Genomic DNA, 16090 nt, shown 5'->3' on the forward strand with positions numbered 1-16090 from the left:
TGGTTTTTAATTTGATAGATGCTTTTGTGCTTTTTTGTAAATGATTGTTTGTTTTGATATTGTAACACAGTGATGACTGATGTACCCATATTTTGACTATTTTATTTATTATGTCTGTTTTGTTCACGCATCGTTGTTAATATAACGGAATTTGAGGAGACTGTCGTACATAAATAAAGGCAACAGTAGTATACTGCTGTTCGAAACTCATAAATCGATAGAGATAAAAACAAATCCGGGTTACAAACTAAAACTGAAGGAAACGCATCAAATATAAGAAGAGAACAACGACACAACAGAAACACAACATTAAAATGTAACACACACAGAAACGAACTATAATATAACAATGGCCATTTTTCCTGACTTGGTACAGGACATTTTAAGAAAAAAATGGTGGGTTGAACCTGGTACAAGTGACAGGTTTAGCGCTATAAAACCAGGTTCAATCCACCTTTTTCTACATTTGAAAATGCCTGTACCAAGTCAGGAATACGACTGTTATTGTCCATTCGTTTGATGTGTTTTGTCATTTGATTTTGCCATGTGATTAGGGACTTTCCGTTTGAATTTTCCTCGGAGTTCAGTATTTTTGTGATTTTACTTTTTTTTGTAGCCTTCTCCAACTTTCCAAAATTTACCTGTGATGTCACTTTTTGTGGCGTTGATACATTCGTCTGACGCATAGTTCATAATTCTCTTGTGGTGTAAATGGGAGGTGTCCGTTGTTATTCTGTGGTTTACATGTTGTAATGTACTATTATATTATTTATTTATTTATGTCTCTGTCCTTAGTGTTCTTGCGTTTAGTTGTAATGTATTCCTGTCACGTAATGTTGTCATTTTTTGCGGTATTTGTAGCATAGCGGAAGGTTTGGCTAGCCATAAAACCAGGTTCAACCCACCATTTGTTCTTAAAATGTCCTGAACCAAGTCAGGAATATGGAAGTTGTTATCAAATAGTCCGTTTCTATGTATGTTGGCGTTTGTTTTTGTAGCAGTTCATTGTTTATGTTGTTCCTTTGTTTTCATCTTATAGTTGATGTGTTTCCCTCGATTTTGGTTTGTAACCCGTTTTGTTTCAGTTAAATCGATTTATTACTATTGAACAGCGGTATACTACTGTTGCCTTTATTTATGACCCTTTGTACCTAGATTATGGTTTAATAAAAAATACGAAAATTAAATAATGTTTGTTTAGTTTACCCATATATTTTGGATAAGGTTATACATTTATTGTGTTAATATCGACCTCTGAATTAAATAATCACCAGAGTCAAATCATGTCCAAACATGTAATTATGCAGAAAATTAAAACAAAGAAATATGATTAAACTTCATTAAATCCATGACCGACCATAACAAGTGTTGAGATTAACTATAGCAAATGTCAGATATAGGTTGCATCAATTATTGTTACAGCTGCCATTTGGTGTTAAATAAACAAAATCAAACAATCAAATTCTTCGTTCATGTGTCTGTTTATAGCATCTTAATTGCACGCACAATTTTTCAAATGACGATAATAATATACCCTCTGTATATCGATCGACACACTTTACGCGAATCAGTCTTGTAAAATTGTAAAATCATTTCTTCATTTCTATATCTACGATCCGAAAAAGGACTTGAGACCTGTTACATGTTCGTGTAGTTGGTTTCAAACTTTTCTGTATGTCTTTTTCTATTCGTAAACCTACTTTTTCTTTCTGCTATCAATGAAAATTCACAATGAGTTTTCTATCGTTTGTATTACATTACATGATATATCAAGATGTGTTATTTCTTGATTGACAACATATTTGTTACGTTTTTCATCAAACAATCGGCATTCCCACGAAACCAACTGTCGACTTGATCATTTAATCATTATAGAGACTCTTCATAAAGGAGCTTCTGAAAAAGAATGAAAAGAAGCTAGCATTATCTATCAACTTCATGCCCCGCTATAAAGATGGTGAATAAACCTGGTACCTTTTGTAAGCTATTATTCGTATGTTTCTCTGTCCTATATGTTCTCCCATTTGTTTGTATTGTAGTTATGTCATGTAATGTTGTCATTTTAATGTTATATTTAACATTGCCATAAAAGCGGGAGTTTTGGCTAGCCACAAAACCAGGTTCAACCCACCATTTTTTTCTTAAAATGTCCTGTACCAAGTCAGGAAACTGGCCATTGTTATATTATAGTTAGTTTCTGTGTGTGTTACATTTTAATGTTGTGTTTCTGTTGTGTCGTAGTTCTTCTCTTATATTTGATGTGTTTCCCTCAGTTTTAGTTTGTAACCCGGATTTGTTTTTTTCTCAATAGATTTGTGAATTTCGAACAGCAGTATACTACAGTTGCCTTTATTTGTGTACTCTCACTAAATGATTGAAAGTTTGGTGACTATGTTGAACGCATCTATCCCATCCAACTTGAAATAAAGGATACAACGAAACAGTTACGTCTGCCTCGTATCCTGACTTACATCTAGAAATTGACAATTAAGTTCGGTTGAGAACAAAACTTTAAGACAAAGGAGATGATTTCAGTTTTCTTCTTACTAGTATGAACTTTCCATTTCTATGTAGCAACATTCCAGCAGCGCCTGTATATGGAGTTTATATCTCCTCGGTGATACGATATTCTAGAACTTGAATTTCCTATCATGATTTCTTTGATAGAAGGTTGCTGCTTACAAGCTTTAGCTATTAAACCAAGAGTTCCAAGTGGTAAAGTTGAAGTCATCCCTTTTAACTGTTTAAGGACGCCAGCACGAGTTAGTTCAACGTTATTGAATATCTGTTTCACAGATGACGCGTATAAGTTCAAATTGTCGTAGCCGTAATCCCGTCCTCTTTTCCTCGAATGTGACCTACTGAATAAGACTTATCACCGGGTTTGTACTTACATGAGCAACACGACGGGTACCACATGTGGAGCAGTATCCTTCCGGAGCACAATATATCACCCCTGGTTTTTTTGGTTGGGTTCGTGTTGCTCAGTCTTTACTTTTCTATTTCGTTTTTGTGTACTGTTGTTTTATGGGTTTTTTGTAATCGTTTTTCGTGTTTTTTCATGGCATAGTCAGTTTATTTTCGACTAATGAGTTTGAATATCGATTTGAAATCTGACGCCTCTCCTTTGAAAAGTCGTTCACAATATCCACCATCTTGAATCCCCGTCAAACCTATTTTACATAGTAACCGCGTAATATTCCAGACGTTTCCAAATCATCAAAAAGTAAAATAGCAAAAATATCGAACTCGAAGGAAAAATCAAAACGAAAAGTCCCTTACAAATGGCAAAATCAAAAGCTGAAACATATCAAACGAATGGAAAACAAACAGTCATAAAAGGTAAAAATGTAAAAAAAAATTGGGGTACAGAAGTCAACATTGTGTCTTTTCAAGTTATATTACTTCAATTTCGTACTTTATTTGGCCTTTTTAACCTTTTTTGATTCGAGCGTCACTGATGAGTCTTTTGTAGACGAAACGCGCGTCTGGCGCAAATACAAAATTTCAATCCTGATATCTATGATGAGTTTATTTACATTGAGAAAAGCAGTATTGCGGTACGTTAACGATTAGTACGTTTCTAAAACGTCGTGGATACACTTCTGGCGGTTGTCCTATGGAATAAAAAAATTCGGACTGACTGAAGCCGGAAATTAAAAGAAAATCCAGTGATTTCCCTTTTGTCACAGTGGTTCGTGTTGAACCCGAACGCTTTGATTTTGTCCATCATACATCTAGGTAAATCGTCTGCATATCCAACAGTGACGAAAACCCGCTCCATGCGTCTGCAAGTGCCTTTCCAGACATGGGGAGCTCGATCAATTTGTTTAACCCGCAACCTTTTTGTAAGCAATTCTCTTAACCCCAAGGGGTACAAGTCTGCAAGCTTCAAGATTTGGTCAGAGCTATCTCCCCGTGACGTGTCTTCTTCCGATGTGTCTGATGCGTCTTCCGATATGCCGTACTCTTTCATATCTCCGTCCCGATCTGTAACTTTGATAGGGGTATCAAGTCCTCTGCCTGTTTGCAAGAAATTAGCGTAATCTCAACGATTCTGGCGTTCTCGCTTCCAGATCAATCAAGAGAATGCCGAACGTTTTCTTTGCAGCCTTCTCCAACTTTCGTACAAAAAAGTCTAGTTGAGACGGGTACATCTGAGAGTCATGATTGGTTGCCCGTCCATGGGATCGTAAAAGAGTACGAGGTGGTGAGTGTTTCGTTTCTGTATAATGACTTTACCAAAATACAAGTTTTGATTTAATACCACTACAGATCAATTTCTACGAGGACTTCCTTCCGTAAACAAGTCATTGATTCTGGAATATTTTGAAGTGGTCGACATCAGGTCTTTCTTTACGATCATGTTTCTCATTGTGGGATCGTAATAAAATTGTCAGTTTCAAGATGGATAGGGATACCGCGGACCAATTCAACTCGCGGTGTCACTGTTTTCTGTATTTCCCCGTAGAGTAATTTTCATCTCTTGTATTCTGGTCGAAGACTGCGCAATCTTCCTACTTGAATAGAATAGTTTTTTTCCACTGGAGGTTGGTCCAGACACGCTCATGGTGATGTTGGAAACGAAACACGTCTTTCTCTGGGGTTGGTGCTTCTCCGATCATAAGCAAGGCCTTGTCGAAATTAGTCATTCTCCAGTGTCTTGGCATATTGTCTTTTCTCGAAAAACTCGTGAAAGTTCGTGCAAGACATGATGGTCTGGATTTTGATAAAGAAATCTGTGTATCTTTGATTTTACTACTTCTCCTCATACCTTTTTCACTCCTTCGCCTCCTACTCATCATTTTCCTCATCATAATTGTGCCTTTCCCCTCCTCATACCTTTTTCCCTTCATCCTCCTCATACTGCCTTTTCCCTTACTCTTCCTCCTAATACCTTTCCCCCTCCCTCTTCTCAAGCAGAATATACATATACAAGAGAGATCAATTGCACTTTAGTTCTAAATCGAAAACAATGAACGAGTTTGTTTTACGTAAATAGCGAAGACTTCATGCCGGTCTTCCCGGATAATTAAGATGTTCAGTTCAGAATATTTTTTACAGAAACCCTATGTTTTAAATAGATCGTGGTAATGTGCACTATTACTCGTCTTTTGTTCCAGATCTAGAATCATCTACTAGGCATTTTTATGCATATTCTGGTATAATTGAATATGTACACAGACATGAGAACAATTGGGAACTATACGTCAGTGTATATAGATTTAGTTACTGAATTAGTAGCAAATCTGTCTACTTTCTGTTTGGAAGGCCGGTGCCTTAGGAAAGAATTGGAACAAGTTCCAATCTTTCCAAAAACACTAAGTCTACCTTCTCTGCAGGTTACTGAACGTCGACCTCTAGCTATACAGATCAGGGTAGGTCAAACTCTACCTGTACAGAAAACAGTAAGTCTAACCTCTCTGCAGGTTACTGAACGTCAGCCTCTAGCTATATAATTCAGGGTAGGTCAAACTCTACCTGTACAGAAAACAGAAAGTCTACCCTCTCTGCAGGTTACTGAAAGTCAGCCTCTACCTATACAGATCAGGGTAGGTCAAATTCTACTTGTACAGAAAACTGTGTCTACCATCTCTGCGGGTTACTGAAAGTAAGCATTAACCTATACAGATCAGTGTAGGTCAAACTCTACCTGTACAGAACACTGTAAGTCTTCCTTCTCTGCAGGTTACTGAAAGTAAGCATTTACCTATACAGATCAGTATAGGTCAAATTTTACCTGTACAGAATACAGTAAGACAACCTGCTCTGCAGACTACTGAAAATCAGCCTCTACCTATACAGAACAGGGTAGGTCAAACTCAACCTGTACAGAACACAGTAAGTATACCTTCTCTGCAGGTAACTGAAAGTAAGCATCTACCTTAACAATGTAGATACTTACCAAATAGACTGAAATCTCTTAACATGAATTGTTATCTATCTGTGAGTGCCTTAGCCACTGTGTGTCTTCTGGATACCAGATATTGCCTTTAACTAGTCCCCAATTATTCATTTACTTAACAATGCAATTACATGACAATGTACATGTGAAAGATTTACAGGGTACCAGTTAACAGCACTATCAAGTATATGAATTGTAGATTGGTACCATTCAAGTCTTATTTCATTAGGTTCGTTACTTGTTTAGAATTTTGAAGAAATAATAAAAATCAAATTGCTAATATTTATTACATTATCTATGTAATATTTTTTTCACATTTTAATGCAGTAAGTTAAATTTCAACAATCAAAAATATATATACATTTACACTTTTACATACTAGATATACTATTTCTAATAAATAATTACATTTGAAACCAGAAAAAATATTAAATGATATAAATTACAAATGAAGGACATTAAACAGAAATGTCAACCAATATTGTTTTTATTTATTATAGTTTAAACATATTTTATTGTTCAAAATGACAAATGGATCAGGCACCAGTTTTACAACTTAGTAACATCTTCTCTATTTATTTCAGGTCTGATTTTAATGAAATTTTTACTGTTAAATTCATCAATACATACAGTTTTCTATGATTATCATGAAATATTTTAATGATATGTCATTACTGAGAAATCATTATTTATATACAAATATAGAAATTAAGTGTTATTTTTTCCTCTATAACCATAATTCATTTTTAGCAGACATTCATATTTTCCTTTAAACAGTGATTTTCTTAAAAGTATACATCATAAACAAATTTCATGAGTATTGCAAGAAACTGCTGACATTTCTGAATTTAATCGAAAAAAAATCATTCAATTCTGAAAAGAAGTAGAATTTTTTTTTTAAATTGTTTTTTTTATATGAAATATATAGCGGAAATTTCAAATGGTGAATCACGTTTGACCTTTCTGACTGTACAACACTGTACTCCATTGAGATAAGTGAATATTCAAGTAATTGCTACTGGGTACTTGAAACAGTCTCTTTACGTATCTTAAGTTACAGTGAGCTTTTTTTTTTTACAATATGTCTGCTAACTGGTTACAGATGTTTAACAGCTAAAGAATTTAAGCAAAAAAATTGGGACTCAACATGTCACAATAACATTTAGAGACTACACCTGCAGACCACTGTTTAGCCCAAAACCCAACTGTTAGCTGATGCAAGAGACAGGAAAATACCAAAAATAAGCATAATGAGGGATGAAAACTTATTCATATAGTTTACTGTAAAAGAAAAACAGCATATATTCAAACTTATCAACCAATGATACAGATAATTAACAAGCCTTTGAAATGAACAGAAGCTGCCTTATTAGTAACATTTATTGCTGACAGTTTTTAAAGATGAAACTAAAAACAATAATTTTTCTTTAAAATTGCAAAAAATCCTAAATTTCTGCTCAAACAATCCAAAATGATATAGAAAAGTCTTGCTCATTTTTCTTCATAAATTTGATAATACATATCAAAATTAACTTTGTGTACAAGTTTCATGAAAAAAATCATAGTGAATTATAACTGTATAATGATACCCATCCTGATTAGTTGTATCTAATAAATCTATTAAAGTATTACATAACTAAACTAAACACATGTGTGCTATCTAAAACTATCAAAGATCATGTACAGACTACCAGTCAGTGTTGACTGATGTGTGGGCAGGAGGAATTTTTCAGTGAAATAGTTATCATTATTTAATAAATGATAATTTTTCCCTTTACTATCAGTAAAATTGAACTATTTCCATATTTACAATCTAACTTAGTAGTAGTAATTAAAGTACGCATGTGTAAGCGCTGACTGAATTACTGACCATTTACAATATCTACATATGCACATTTATGAGATCTATTTACATGATAATTACATAAAATTTACATATGTTACAATATATACAAGGATGAAGTAACCTACCCTGTTTATAACAACTGTCTACAAAATTTAATATCTGTATCACACTTTATTCTAAAGCAATACATAAAGTGTATATTATTATAACACACAAAGCAATACATATAGTGTGTATTACTGTTACACAGAAATGAAACCAGTAAAATATCTCATGACCCAAAACTTTTTCTTAATGTATGGATATTTCCAAAAACTATCAATCAAAAAGAAAATTTCTGCTTCCTACAAATTCTTTTGAAGTTTTTTTAAATGTAAGGTTGATTTGCATTTTAAACTTCATTATATATGCAAAAATATATCCACTGAAAACAGAATTCCAATGAATATATTAATATGAACATGAATGAATTCAAACTATAAAAGACAAAAAATAAGTAAAACCGAAAACTACAAAGAAGGAAATGGAAAACTTTATAACAACCTATCCCATATGATTGATGTATACCAAACACTTACACCATATAATTGATGTATACCAAACACTTAAACCATATAATTGATGTATACCAAACACTTACACCATATAACTGATGTATAACAAACACTTACACCATATAATTGAGTATACCGATACACTTACAAGATACTGTAATTAAATTTTGGCAGACACAAATTATGATGTTTTTTTTCTCTCTTAATTATCTATAATGAATCAAATTGGGAGATCATAATAAGGCTATGTATAAACTGAACAATCAACTGATTTATTTCTATTCAACTTCATATATGGAGTATTTTATGGACTTCATATGTAGTGTACTTTATAGGCTGCATATATACATTTATAGATTATCGTTGGTCATCTCAACGAAAGTGAGAAAAGCAATCGAGTTGAGATGACCAATGATAATCTGTTTATCGCTATTTTACCTATGACGACGTTGTTAATTTCTTTGACAACAGCACGTGCGCCCTTAGTTTCTAGCGATAATTTTTCATATCACTCCACTGTGCTGAGAAAGGAAATTATCAGTCCGTAAGATCAAAGGAAAATTTCGTAAAATAGCGATAATGTGTTTTATAGACTTCATTTATACTGTATTTTATTGACTACATATATCAAAATTGAGAATGGAAACAGGGAATACATCAAAGAGACAACAACCCGACCAAAGGGCAGAAAACAGCCCAAGGCCACCAATGGGTCTTCAACACAGCAAGAAAATCATGCACCCGGAGGTGGGCTTCAGCTGGCCCCTAAACCATAATGTATACTAGTTCAGTGAAAATGGAAGTCATACTAAACTCCAAAACTTATATATAAATGAACCAAATTAAAAAAACATACATGACTAACAAAGGCCAGAGGTTCCTGACTTGGGACAGGCACAAAAATGTGGCAGGGTTAAACATGTTTCATTAGATCTCAACCCTCCCCCTACACCTCTAGCCAATGTGGAATAAACAAACACAGCAATACACACAATAAAATAGTATTTTATCTACTACATATGTTGTGTATTTAAACGTCTTCATATGTCATGTATGTAGTGTATTTTATCGACTATATATATCTTGTATTTTATCGACTTCATATATATTGTATTTTATCAGCTACATATATATTGTATTGTATCAACTGCATATGTAGTGTATTTAAACAATTACATATGTAGTGTATTCAAATGTCTGCATATGTAGTGTATTTTATCGATTTGAAATTATACAAATACATGTAAGGTGTGACCTTGAGCTGAGCTGCCATGAAACCTAGCACCTTTAGTTTTGTACAGTTATTACATATATGATTTACTCATCAATTAAGATCTGTATATAGGTACACACTGTTAGGGAGTTATTTTTACTTCAATATACCAGGATGGTTCATAAACTCTATGAGATGTACAAAGGTTTAAAATACTTAAGTGTATGTTATTTGTATCCTTTCTCCATATATTTAAACCAGAGGTGCTGAGAGCAAAAGACACAAAATGATACCCCACCCCTTGCAAAGTCCATGCTAAGGGAAACCTAAAAAAATAATTAGGACCAAAAAAAGTTTTAAAAGTAATGCAATGGCATTATTTGGTTAAGAACTTAAGATAGTGAGAAAGTTGCATTAAATTGTAATAAGTGGATTAGGAGAAGTTGCAGATACCAAATGGGATTATGTAGTAAAGACTGTAAATTATAATAAGGGGTTTAGAGAGAGTTGCAGGTAAAAAATAGGTACCCCCAAAATAAAGCAAATGGCAAAGCTTATGCTTTTCAACTTTGTACTTGTTTGGCTTTATAACTATTTTGATCTGAGCGTCACTGATGAGTCTTATGTAGACGAAACGCGCATCTGGCGTATTAAATTATAATCCTGGTACCTTTGATAACTAATTATGCTTTGGTAAGGGAAACCCCAAAAAGAATTTGGATAAAAAACAAAATAGGTGCATGATGATATTATATAGTTAAGATTCTGGGAAAATATATTAGGTTATGATTAGTTTAGGAGAAGCGGATACAAAAGTGTGCTATAGTGTGCATATATGATAAAGACCATGTCATCCGAAATTTAACCCTTAAAAAAAAGAAATAAAATATAAGGTGCAAAACAAAAAAATAACAGGTGCCTCACTCTATCATGCCAAAAACACATATGATTTATTACTATTACACCTCACGCTATCATGCCATAAACAAATATGATTTATTACTATTACAACTCACACTATCATGCCATAAACACATATGATTTATTATTATTACAGCTCAGGCTATCTGCCATAAACAAATATGATTTATTACTATTACAACTCTCACTATCATGCCATAAACACATATGATTTATTACTATTACACCTCACACTATCATGCCATAAACACAAATGATTTATTACTATTACACCTCATGCGATCATGCCATAAACACATATGATTTATTACTATTACACCTCATGCGATCATGCCATAAACACATATGACTTATTACTATTACACCTCACACTATCATGCCATAAACACATATGATTTATTAATGTTACACCTCTCACTATCATGCCATAAACACATATAATTTATTACTATTACACCTGATGGAAATGAGGTCAAGTTCATATATACCCTGTCAGACAGACATGTACACCTAACAATCATTACATACACCAAATATAGTTGACCTATTGCATTTGATAAACTGACAAAATAACAAAAACTTATCATTGACCAATGAACTATGATAATGAGGTCAAGTTCATATGAACCCTGCCAGACAGAAATGTACACCCTACAATTGTTCCATTCACCAAATATAATGGACCTATTGCTTATAATATCTGAGAAATAGCCCAAACCACAAAAACTAAACATTGTCCAATGAACCATGAAAATTAGGTCAAGGTCATATGACACCTGCCATTTGGACATGTACAACTTAATACCATTACGTACACCAAATATAGTAGACCTATTGCTTATAGTATCAGAGATATGGACTTGACCACAAAAACTTAACATTGTTCACTCATTCATGAAAATGTGGTGGAGGTCAAGAGAAAACTAAACTGTCTGACAGGCATGATGACCTTGCAAGGTACGCACATATACTAAATATAGTTATCCTTTCACTCATAACAAGAGAAATTAACATTACAAAAAATGTTGACTTTTTTTTGAAGTAGTCACTGAACTATGAAAATGAGGTCAAGAACAATGGACATATGACAGACGGAAACTGAAATATTAAGCTTTTAAGTAATAAGTTAACAATGCCGCCGACGAGGCTTCACTATCCCTATGTCTCGCTTCATAAAGGCAAAAACCATCTAACTAAGTGTTTGAATCCTTAAGGCAAATGGTCATAGAGTACATTCACAAAGTGTCATGTTGCAATTGGTAAAAAAATGTCAAATTCCCACCACTTCACGAAAATTGTTAAATCAAAATTGGAAATAGTGTAGTTAAGAGCATATGATGAGAAAAACATCCTATCAGCATGAAAATTTTGAGGGAAGTTTTTTTCAGATAAGAAGTGTGCTACTGGCAGAAAGAAAGACTGACAAAGGGACAAATAAAGACATTTATTTGTCCTATTTTTACAATATCGCAGGATGAAAAAGAACACCAATGAACATAGCACCTTGCACACTTAATGAACTAACTGATACATATACAATTGGATACATTACCAAAACAATAACAAAAGTAAAATAGCACTTTTCTGCATATGCATCTTTAAACTATATCAACAAATTAATGTGAGTATCTACAAGATCACAGAATGTATATTTACAAAATGATCACAAAACTGTGTGCGAAAATATACAAAAATGTTACATGTTTTTGGTATATACAAATGTCACACTTTTAACTCCTACTGATTTCACCCACTTACCATATTATTTGTGTATCAATCAGTTCCATTTAAACTATATGTATTTCTCAAAAACAATATATTTCTTTCGTATGTTTACAGATATCAAACTTAGTCAATAATGGTTTGATTTTTTGTGAAATCTTTAGCAAACATACATTTTTACATATAATACCTTCCAATGGATGAATGAGATATAACTTAATGATAAAATTAATTAACAAAATGCTTCACTAATAAAAAAAAAATATGAATTGCATTCAGTAACTAAAAATACTTTATGAATGCTAATCTCCATACCTTCATGATAATTTGTTTATCAAGTTTTACAGTACACAGCACAATGTTAAGTTATTGGTAATTTTCTACTCTTAGAGAAAACTAAAACAATGATTTGTTTTATAATACATTGTAAGCATTTCACAGTTTTACATTTCAAGTTTGTATAAATGTTTCACCATGGATTTATTATAACAAAAATTCAAATTTTTGCAGTACTACTGTAATGTCAAAATTGAAGTCTTTTGCCAAAAAAAAGGAAAACTCTCTCAAATTATTCATAAAATAGTATGAATCTTTAAAAAGACATTGAGTATGTTGTAAAATATTTGCATTACGTTAATACCCAGTTATTGTCTGCTGAGGGTGTGAACCATTGTTTCTAACCAAGTTATTGTCTGCTGAGGGTGTGAACCATGGTTTCTAATCAAGTTATTGTCTGCTGAGGGTGTGAACCATTGTTTCTAACCAAGTTATTGTCTGCTGGGGGTGTGAACCACTGTTTCTTACAAAATTATTGTCTGCTGAGGGTGTGAACCATTGTTTCTAACCAAGTTATTGTCTGCTGAGGGTGTGAACCATTGTTTCTAACCAAGTTATTGTCTGCTGAGGGTGTGAATCACTGTTTCTAACGAGGCTATTGTCTGCTGAGGGTGTGAACCATTGTTTCTAACCAAATTATTGTCTGCTGAGGGTGTGAACCATTATTTCTAACCAAGTTATTGTCTGCTGAGGGTGTGAACCACTGTTTCTAACCAAGTTATTCTCTGCTGAGGGTGTGAATCACTGTTTCTAACCAAGTTATCATCTGCTGAGGGTGTGAACCATTGTTTCTAACCAAGTTATTGTTTGCTGAGGGTGTGAACCATTGTTTCTAAAGCATCACAAAAGTATCATTCTGCAGTATCTGGAACCTTAACAGGATTTCTCAGAAATTTGTCATTTTTCTCTTAATAACAGTGGAAAGCATAGTATGATTAAAATTTTGGTCATACTTAGTGAGAAGTGTTACATATTGTCATAAATTAACATTTCAGTGGTATTACAGATTTTGTTTTGTTATAGAAAGAAGATGTTTTCTTTAGGGTTATTCAAAGACAGGTCATATCAAGTAAATATAATGTCTTACTCTGCGCCTTTGGTCAGGTAAAAACAGAAAGTAGTAATACATTAACAATCAAAAACATAATAAAATCATATTTAAGTTATTTTGGTCTACTACTGAGTGAAAATGAAACAAGTGAATGTTTTGACTAGCACTTTTTTAACATAAATAATAATATCAAATTATTATAATGCAATTTGATGCTAATTAGCCCAAAAGATTTTTTATATGGCATAATTTTAAAGCTGAGTTACATTTTAACAAACATGTGCATATATGGATATTTAGTATGAGGAAAAAGACAAGCACATGTTTTTTTATAATTTTGTATTGCTCCAAAAATTCAGTGATTATTAAGTTATGTTTTTTTTTTACAGTTTAAAAACTTTTGTTATAATATTATTAGTTACACAGTTTGCTAATGACCTTATACGATATATATGGGATTAGTAAATTTCATATAGAGTTTACTGACCCCTTACATATCATATTAGGTTACTAGCACACTGTGTAACAAATTTATCTTATCGACTAGATTCATATGTGGAATTTAGACTAGTGGCCTATTAATGTGATCAAGTCTTTTATATCAAGAATCTACTTCCATTGGTCTATACAAAAAAAAATGCCAAGAATAACAATTTGTTAGCTTTTAATGTGTTACCTGTATTTATTTTCAATCGTTTGTCATCAATTTCTTCTTTTGTTTTCTGGGCGACAAGTTTCAGATTTTTCTTCAACCCCAAGTTGTTTTTATAAAGGGACGTAACACCACTACTAACCGTGTATTAAAATAAAACATGCCTACTGACCAAATATTAAATATATACACAGTCTCCGCATGTTTGCTTTTAACCAATGATATTCCTAGATGTGTATAGGAGATAAGATATATACAAATTTGCATATTTATAACAGTATCTTTTTTCTCTTTCAATCTATGTTGTAAAATGTAACTGGAAATTACATATAATGCATTTCATTTGAACTTTAAATAAAAATTATATATCATCTTATAAAGATGTAAAATATTTCTAATGATTTCATCTGCACATTTAGATTTTTAACAATATTTACAGGTTAGTTTTGTGTCCATAGTAACATTAAGTAAGGACACTTGTTGTCATACTTGGGTGTGTTTGATTGGTTGAAATCCAGATGTGCCTGGACTGGCTGACAATGATATATTGGGATCAGAAATGTCTGTTATATCTGATGTCTCTGAATCTGTTGTCTGCATGTCTTGTGAGTCACGTGAATCACGCGAGTCCTGCCCAAGTGGCATAAAAGTATACATGTTTGGCTGATGCTGATATCGTAACCGGATATCATGTGAATTGTTTCCCTTTGGCACAGTCTGTTCTGGGCTACCATCTTCTAGACTACTCGATGATACACTGAAAAATAAGAAAACTTGTCCATGGAATATGGTGTGCGATTCATAATATCATATGAAATGTAATATGGAACTCTGTGACAAATGATATATATTGGAATCAGAAATATCTGTTTTGTTTGATGTCCTTAATCTCTTATTTACATGTAAAAATCTGACAAGCACAGTCATGTCAGTTTACTATGTAGAAGGTCCAACACAATATTTCACTCTTTCTTGTCATATAATTTTTTCTCCAAGCCAAACTTATCTTTGTTTTTACTCTTTAAATGCTGCTTACTTTGCAGAGATGCAGCACATATCATTTTAAAGTCTGTGGTTTAATACCTTATCTTGTGTGAAAGGTCTAACATGGACTTACCTATGATGACTGTGTACTAAAGGATAGACATGCATTACTTTATCTGGTGTGATAGGTCTAACATGGACTTACCTGTGATGACTGTGGGCTTTGGACATGCATTACTTTATCTGGTGTGATAGGTCTAACATGGACTTACCTATGATGACTGTGGGCTAAAGGATGGACATGCATTACTTTATCTGGTGTGATTGGTCTAACATGGACTTACTTGTGATGACTGTGGGCTAAAGGATAGACGTGCATTACTTTATCATGTGTGATAGGTCTAACATGGACTTACTTGTGATGACTGTGGGCTTTGGACATGCATTACTTTATCTGGTGTGATAGGTCTAACATGGACTTACTTGTGATGACTGTGGGCTAAAGGATGGACATGCATTACTTTATCTTTTGTGATAGGTCTAACATGGACTTACCTGTGATGCCTGTGGGCTTTGGACATGCATTACTTTATCTGGTGTGATAGGTCTAACATGGACTTACCTGTGATGACTGTGGGCTAAAGGATGGACATGCATTACTTTATCTGGTGTGATAGGTCTAACATGGACTTACCTGTGATGCCTGTGGGCTTTGGACATGCATTACTTTATCTGGTGTGATAGGTCTAACATGGACTTACCTGTGATGACTGTGGGCTAAAGGATGGACATGCATTACTTTATCTGGTGTGCTAGGTCTAACATGGACTTACCTGTGATGACTGTGGGCTAAAGGATGGACATGCATTACTTTATCTGGTGTGATAGGTCTAACATGGACTTACT

General features: G+C 33.3%; 1 protein-coding gene across 8 annotated transcripts in view; it reads right to left on the reverse strand.

The window, feature by feature from the left end:
• Positions 1 to 6173: 6173 nt before the first annotated feature.
• Positions 6174 to 16090, reverse strand: part of LOC127737235 (P2R1A-PPP2R2A-interacting phosphatase regulator 1-like) — a 50880-nt gene continuing 40963 nt past the window's right edge. Inside the window, exons 9-11 of one of the 8 annotated variants that reach the window (XM_052247778.1) lie at positions 10805 to 14957; positions 10667 to 10712; positions 6174 to 10575 (exon numbers count right to left, since the gene is read on the reverse strand). In XM_052247778.1, the coding sequence (XP_052103738.1) occupies positions 14684 to 14957 (274 nt within the window). In that variant the 3' untranslated portion in view covers positions 6174 to 10575; positions 10667 to 10712; positions 10805 to 14683. Of the gene's footprint in view, positions 10621 to 10666; positions 10759 to 10804; positions 14958 to 16090 lie in introns of all 8 variants that reach the window. The other 7 variants (XM_052247780.1, XM_052247779.1, XM_052247774.1 and 4 more) reach the window with 7 other exon arrangements.

The sequence above is a fragment of the Mytilus californianus genome, unplaced genomic scaffold (genome assembly GCF_021869535.1).
Source record: "Mytilus californianus isolate M0D057914Y unplaced genomic scaffold, xbMytCali1.0.p SCAF_4, whole genome shotgun sequence".
NCBI classification, from domain to species: Eukaryota; Metazoa; Mollusca; class Bivalvia; order Mytilida; family Mytilidae; genus Mytilus; species Mytilus californianus.